This window comes from Lycium ferocissimum, chromosome 8 (genome assembly GCF_029784015.1).
Source record: "Lycium ferocissimum isolate CSIRO_LF1 chromosome 8, AGI_CSIRO_Lferr_CH_V1, whole genome shotgun sequence".
Taxonomy (NCBI): domain Eukaryota; kingdom Viridiplantae; phylum Streptophyta; class Magnoliopsida; order Solanales; family Solanaceae; genus Lycium; species Lycium ferocissimum.
This window is the reverse complement of record NC_081349.1, coordinates 25,567,016-25,574,961: the sequence shown is the minus strand read 5'-3', so window position 1 is coordinate 25,574,961 and position 7,946 is coordinate 25,567,016. Positions and strand designations below refer to the sequence as shown.

Genomic DNA, 7,946 nt, shown 5'->3' with positions numbered 1-7,946 from the left:
ATCATTCAGCTTGCTGATTACTAATATATGAAACAAAATACCTGTGTGAGCTCGCTCACATTGCCCCCCAAGCTTGGATAAAGGAGGAGGGTTCTTGGGTCGATCGAAACTTGACCTCCCTACCTGGTAGTGGGAGGCGTACATCTTACCCTTCTCTGCACTCCCACTATCATGGATTACACTGGGTTTGATATGATGATATGATGATTTGCTTTTCATTGTACAATCGACTTTGAAGTGTTATTCAAAGTCTAGATCTTGACTATGAGGACTTGCATTAAACTTAGGCATATTAGTAGCCATAAATGGATTGGGGACAAGTTGAGATGACTCTCGTCTCCTTCCCCCCCCCCCCCCCTTCCCCCTCCTCTATCTGAAGGACCGAATCTTTAATTCCTCCCCTTCCTCCAAATGTCTGTATATATTATCCACCCCAAAGAATTCACTTCGCTGTGATTATTCGTCTTATAATCCATCTTCCACCAACCATTCTAACAAGAGCATTCTGTAGCTATAAATATCAAGTTTCTTGATAACACTTCTGGTGCAGTAAATATCAGGCTCGTAAGAAACTTTACCAAAGTTTCTTGATAACACTTATGGTGGAATGTAGCCAATTGTGGGATTGTTGTTTTTGTGCAATGTAACCAATGGTTCCCCTAGTTTCATTCTAACACAGTTTGGCTAGGCCAAAATAGCATACTTTTTGGTTCAAGTTGTGGTCTAAAAGGATATTTTCTGGTTTTATATCCAAATGGAGGATTTTCTGATCACATCCCTGTGAAGACCGATACTCAACACCTCTTGCACTACCAAGAGCAATATGTTGAAACTTGTTCCGGATGATCATTGAGACACTATCCGAGCTCGAGCTCACTGGTAAAATGAACCTCTCATCAAGCTTTCCCTTTTACACTTGGAATCGCGTAGGACTTTTACCACAACACAAATTTCCTGAAATGTCTGCCATTTTATACAGTTCCATAACCTCTTTCTCCTAATTTTTGGTTAAAATCATCTGTTATCTTCTTAACATCAGCATAAGAATATCTAGTTGGTCTAATGGCCTTGTACTCTTCCAAGAACTTTTCGAGTCTAACTCGACGACTCTCTCTCTTTCATTAAGGATTCTCTTATTTGGTCATTCCACCTTTTTTTGTGAGCTTACAGTAAAGGGACACCCCCCCCCCCCCCCACCCAATTCTTTATTATGTTATTTTCCTTCCCTTTCTCGATGTAACAAAGGTATGGTTTTGTGCCCTCCTCTCATTGTAAATTTTTGTTTGGAGCAATTAACTCGGTAGGGGTCCAAGCCAAACCCCCATCACCACAGCCCACATGGAATGAAAATTGGGAGAACGGCTTAATTTTAAAAAAAAAGGAAAAAAACTTGTCAAATATAGCTTATAAAGTGAGAAAACAATAATGCATAGATCCTATAGAAAACACATTACATAGTTCATATAGAAACCATATCCCAAATTCGTCCTATTTAAGCAATCAACAAATTTTAACGGATGAGGGGTAAATTTGGTTGAGTGTAAGACGGCAAGGGTGTATGTATTGGAAAAGTATATCGAAAGGTAAATATAACTTATTTTTGATAGCACGAGCAAATATGACCCTTTTCCGTTGAATCAATACATAATTTACTCTTAAGCCTATCCTTTAATGTTTTCCAATAAAGGAGCATCATGGTTGCATGTTATAAAGTTCCCCCTGGTCAACAAGTCAACAGCTTTTGACCCTTTTTAATTTCTTTATTGCTAGCTATATTTTTGCTACCACTATTAGTGAAATCAGTCTTCATTCTTCAAGATTGAAGTCCACAAACTTGATCTTAACAATTCTTCCTCTTTTTCATTTTCTCTGAGACCATAGAGTCACAGAACCTTTGGAGCAATTATTAATCTCTCTGTAGCGACTCTCATCATTAATAGAAGGTGAGATTCCTTTTCAGCTTTCTATTTTGTTTTTTCTTTTTGCTATTTCTCTTTTGAGTATTTGTCAGAATTTTTATGTTTTGTTCCACCATATACTCTATACTGTGCTCATGTTTTTTTTTTCTTTACAAGAATCACAAACCAGATCAAGCTTTTGAAATATTTTCTACATTTTAGCTAATGAGTCCTTAGGCAAAAGATGGAATAATCAAAGAAACCCAAAAAATGAGAATAGCTATTTGTATATGTTGCTATCTTTGAAAAGCATCTCCGAACTAAAAAGTCTCTCTTCTATTTATCAAGAGATAATGGATCAAAACCCCCCTAACCGATCACATTTTTATTAGTTTCATACTTAAACTATGTCTTGTTTACATTACCCCTGAAGCATAACTTTCAAGTGCTAAACCCCTCCTAAACTATCACGTTTTTATTAGTTTTATACTTAAACTATGCCTTATTTACTTACCCCCGAACTATAACTTTCAAATGCTAAAACCCCCTGTTCCTGTCGAATTCGAGAGTAATCTTCACCAGACAATTAATGGGATAATTCTTGATTTTCTAAGCTCATAATTATCCTCTGTTGGCAAATCTTTCACATATTCTTTTAACACTACTTGCTTGTTTCTCAATGTTACTTGCATTTTTGAATACCGAAATGAATATATAATAAATGCTTCTTTTCTTTCCTTTGCAAATAACATACAATTGAAGAGGAGTGAGTTTGGTGAAGAGGAATTGCAATATATAGTGTGTGTGTTTAAACACAAAACTTTAAAAAATATAATTAACTATATTAAAGGTCTTAACTGTTTACAACATTAATCATATGCTATATACACAAAATTAAGCTTTTCTATAAGTTCTTCTTAAGTCATTGTTAATTAAGTCAATGCTTAAGTCTATAAAATTAATGGTCATGAGCAACATATAGGAGAGCTTTTGAAGGAGTAGAGTCGAGCTTCTCTCTCAATTGATGAGTAGCCTCATTTCCTTAGTTTCTTTTGATGCACACAGAAAGGTCCTTGTCGTATAGACGATTTGGTGGAGTTTGTGGAGAATCATATCTTTTTTGTAGACTCTTTACCTTTTGGTATACCTCTTGTATGCGGCCATTTATGGCCATGTTTATGTATGAAAATACATTTACTTGATCAAAAACAAAAAGAAATGACATTTTAAGGATCTCATGTGTTACTTTTATAGATCTCTCGTGTTATTTCTTACTGTTCTTCTGTGACAATGGTCATATTATCAAACTAACATTTATAATTGACTACAAAACAATGCGCGCGCACAAGGAGCGGCACTTATAATATTTCCCAAGTATGAAAGAAAACATTCTAATGGAGACTTAAAGTCTATTGATTCCAATTAAGATTTTTCTCCTTCCATTCATATTGATTGTATGCTTTTGCTCCTCATTCATCTTGTATATACATATTAGAGTCCTATAGATATGTATTTCTTTAAAATGTTGAGTGATAGCTATGTATCTTGTTTCCATTGCTTTTTTGGAGACTGACAGTGTTATTAACTACGGAAAAGGGTCAAAATTGCCCCTGAACTATCGAAAATGGGCCAATTTTACCCTCCGTTTGTAAGTGGGGTCATATATACCCCTGCCGTTAATAAATTGGGCCACATATACCCTTTAAAAGTTAACAGACCTCTATGTCATTATTTGAATCATTTTAAACTTATTTATCTGGTGACATGGACTGCCACGTTGGAATAAACCCACCCCACCTTTTTTATATCTTATGTCTTCTTCTCCATGTTAAAAAAAACACCTCACTGGTTTTGTCTCTTCCTAAATAATCTCTTTCTTCTGTGACTAAAAATTACAACCTTACTCTATTTTGAACTCAAATCTCACTCAAAAAACGATAACTGTAATCTTCTCACATCTGCACACTGAAGCTAGCCTGAAATCCCTCAATGAGTATTTTGCTGGCAAAAAATATATTCTGGGTAAATAATATGATTTACATCAAACTCTCTTGAAATTTTGATGGAAACTTTTTGCTAAAATTTTAGATTTAATGGTGATTTCGCAGAGATCAATTAACGAAATATGATATTAAGGCATATGGAGCAGTTTTTTTAAAATCCTATTCGGATCTTTACCCAATGCTTGCCAGTGGTACCAATCTTGTCTCGATTTACAGCCTCATGTATTATAATTTTAACCAACCCACTTACCATATGCCATAGTTGGATGCTGGTCTCCAGCTACTTTGCTCCTCCAAAATGTGATATTCTCAAATCGATATATGTTCGAATACTAATGCAATAGGTTACACACAATGTCACCATGGTACTGTGTTCTCCAAGATTGTCGAAATTACTTACTGCAATCGGAACATTTCTTTGAGGCCAAACCAATGAGAGGTTTTTTAAGATGGAGAAGAAGACATAAGATATAAAAAAAGTGGGTGGGTTTATTCCAACGTGGCAGTCCATGTCACCAAATAAATAAGTTTAAAATGGGTCAAATAATGACATGGAGGTGTATTAACTTTTAAGGGTATATATGGCCCAATTTATTAACGGTAGGGGTATAGTTGACCCCATTTACAAACGGAGGGTAAAATTGGCCCATTTTCGATAGTTCAGGGGCAATTTTGACCCTTTTCCGTATTAACTATAATATAGTTTGAGTGTACTTCCAACGACAGCTGATTGACATGGAGAACGTCGAGAAAACTACTTCCCTTGCAACTCTTTCCACTCAATGCAATCCTCCATCTAATAATGAGGAATTTGTGGGCTTTGAGGAGGATATAAAACAGATAATTCAGAAATTGACTGGAGGAACAAAAGAACGGAACATTATCTCGATTGTTGGAATGGCTGGACTAGGTAAAACGACTTTGGCTAGAAAGATGTACAACAATCAATCTATTGTTGATCACTTTGATGTTCGAGCATTTTGTACTATTTCACAAACATATAGCGTCAGGAAGCTATTGGTTGAGATTCTTAAGCGCATTACAGGTGAAAAGCGCGGCATCAAAGGGGATGAGGACGCCGCTGATGCGTAGAAGAAGGCACAATTTGGCAATAGATACCTCATCGTTTTGGATGATATATGGAACTATGAGGCATGGGAAGATTTGCAATTATCTTTCCCTAGTGTGGAATAAGGAAGTAGAATAATGGTAACAACTCGAGATGAAAAGGTGGCAAAGCTGTACACTGATCCTTATTTTCTTCGATTCCTAATGGATGAAGAGAGTTGGGAATTATTGCAAAAGAAAGTATTTAAATGTGAGCGCTGTCCGTCGGAGCTACAGGAGGCAGGACTTGAAGTTGCCAGAAACTGTAAAGGACTGCCTCTTGTGCTTGTCTTGAATGCTGGAATTATCGCACAAAAGGAAAGGCAAGTCTCTGTGTGGCAAGATTTTGCAAAGGATTTAAGTTCGCATGGTTTAGAAGAGCAGAGTATGAAAGCGGTTCAATTAGGTTATGACTATTTAGGGGAAGCATTGCCTTCTTCACATTGGATACTTCCCCGAAGACTGTAACATTCCGGTTTCTGATTTGCTAAAGTTATGGATAGCTGAAGAGTTTGTGCACAACATTGACACGGAGAACTTAGAGAAATCATCCAAAGATTGCTTGAGTGATCTAGTCAATCGAAGCCTTATAATGGTTTCTAAAAGGAGATCTAATGGTGATATAAAATACTGCATGGTTCATGATCTAGTGCGTGGGTTTTGCTCAAGTAAACTTAAAGAAGAAGAGTTTAAACAGCGCGTTGTGCCCTACAACTCATCCCAACCTTCATATCCAAGCGATCCTTGGTTATGCATGTATCTCCATGACAAACTTGTTAACCAATTGGAGCTGCATGGATATTCAGTGGATGAGATTCCAATGGTGAGCTCCAAAGAAAAGGAGTCTCTAGAGTTTATCGCTCATCCGCGATTCTATTCATCAAGATGTATGGATCTTTTCTCTTTACTTATTAATTTGAGGCTTATTAGGGTGTTGCCTTTGTTGGATATCAATTTGGAAAGTGCTTGGGAATTTCAAAGTTCTCCGGCTTCCAAACTAGAAAAACTCAGTCACTTGAAATACCTTGCAATTTTTGACAAAAAATTTGATTTCAAGTGGGTTTCACACATGCGTGATCTACAAACTTTACCTGTCCGGTCACATCAGCATATAAAGACATCACCGGATATTTGGAAAATGAAGAAGCTAAGGCATGTGGATATTAGTGAATTTTCCTTTATTTGGGAAGACAGTGATCAAGAAGAATCTTCACAAACTGTGTTAGATAACTTAAAGACTTTTGGCAAGTGTCGTGTATCTGTGGCTGATATGAATCGGAAGTTCTGGTGGAGGTTTCCGAACCTCGAAGAACTCAGACTCTCCATTGTTAATTTTCATGGCATGCCCGATCATTCTCTGTTTCCTACACCGGAAATTCATAACCAGCTTCAATCTCTTGAAATAAGTTTCCCGATTGGATTCTCCAAATCAATTGGATGGTTTAAATCAGTCTTCCCTTTGAACCTGAAGGTTTTATGACTTGCTGGCATCTCACTAACAGAAGAAATAGTTTCAAGTATCGCAGCACTGGAAAAACTTGAGTCTCTCAAGTTTTTCTTTATACACTTTACCTGTAATCCGCAATGGGACGTCACAGATCATGAGTTCAAAGCACTGAAATACTTGAAATTAGAGCAAGTGGATATGAATCAATGGAAGTCATCAGAGACATCGTTTCCCGTGCTTGAGAAACTAGTCATAAAAGATTGTGAACAGCTTGAGGAGATTCCTTCTAGCTTTGCGGATATTCTAGCACTAAAATTGATTAAAGTGATCAACTGTAGTGACTCAGTCAGGAATTCAGCATGGGAAATTAAAGAAGAGGTAGAAAACAACCAAGCAAGTGACAGACTCCAAGTTCATATCCCGAAGAATTACTAAAGATGGTAAGTGATTTCATTATAATGAAACATGCAAGAAGAAAAAGTTTCTTTATCGACTTGCATGCTAATTAGCACTCGTCCTCTTTAACTGATAGTATGTTTAAATTAAACAAAATTTTGAATGGATTATGGCTTGTGCAATTTCCTTCATTTTTCTTATATTCTTTGACGTTTCGACTTATAGTCCCTTGATTAATGTGCATCAAGTCCATCCACAAATGTAACTAAGCCATCCATTTCAATCATCTTTCTTTTGTTTTCCAGCATATATTCTGTTTACTTGTATCAAAACTCAACTGAACCTTGCAAAGAGACCAACGAACAGCATCTCTTTATTGTAATATAAGATGGACCCTTGATAATGTCATAAGATACAAAGGGGATGGAAAACAAGATAAACATTGAGCTCATTTCATATCATCAAAAAACTTCAGTCTTACATTACAAGATCACGAGAGGGGTATTTATAGGTGTTATATGATAGTTCAAGACTCATTGCTACTAAGTAGTGTCACACACATACTATGAACTTGCCCATATTAAAAACGTCAAGTCCATGCAACCAGCAGGGGTGGATTTAGAGGGATACAAAATTACAGTGTATTTATAGGGTAGATTTTCTGTGTTGATGTACATATGTTAACTTTTGAATACATTGAACAAATGCAAAAGGTTAGCTCAAGCGGTCCATGGTGTTCAAAATTATTTCTAGCATCCTAGGTTCGATTCCCAAGTACAATATTATTTTTTATATTTAGTTTTTGTTGTTTTTTCCGAACCCCCTGAGTGAAAATCATGGATGCGCCACTGGCATATAGATATTCTAATAGTCATATGAACAATACCGAACATATGAACACATTTAAACATTTAAGTTTACTATGTTCAACATCCCTCTTAAACTTAAATGTCTTTTCATGTTCTTCTATTAGTCTCGATGATTTTTAGCTTCATTTTCAACATCCTTTGTGTACGCTTTCCAAATATGCCCTCAACAGAATCCTTGCACAAATTTAGTACAAAACTTTTCACATTCACAAGTCAATTTTTCATG

General features: G+C 36.3%; 1 protein-coding gene across 1 annotated transcript; it reads left to right on the top strand.

Annotated features, from left to right (window-relative positions):
- The first annotated feature begins 1,785 nt into the window (after nucleotides 1-1,785).
- Nucleotides 1,786-7,033, top strand: LOC132067709 (uncharacterized). The gene is made up of 3 exons (XM_059461013.1): nucleotides 1,786-1,943; nucleotides 4,605-4,811; nucleotides 4,947-7,033. Exon 3 carries the CDS (start codon nucleotides 5,601-5,603, stop codon nucleotides 6,486-6,488), a length of 888 nt encoding a protein of 295 aa, XP_059316996.1. The 5' UTR covers nucleotides 1,786-1,943; nucleotides 4,605-4,811; nucleotides 4,947-5,600; the 3' UTR covers nucleotides 6,489-7,033.
- The last annotated feature ends 913 nt before the right edge of the window (nucleotides 7,034-7,946 follow it).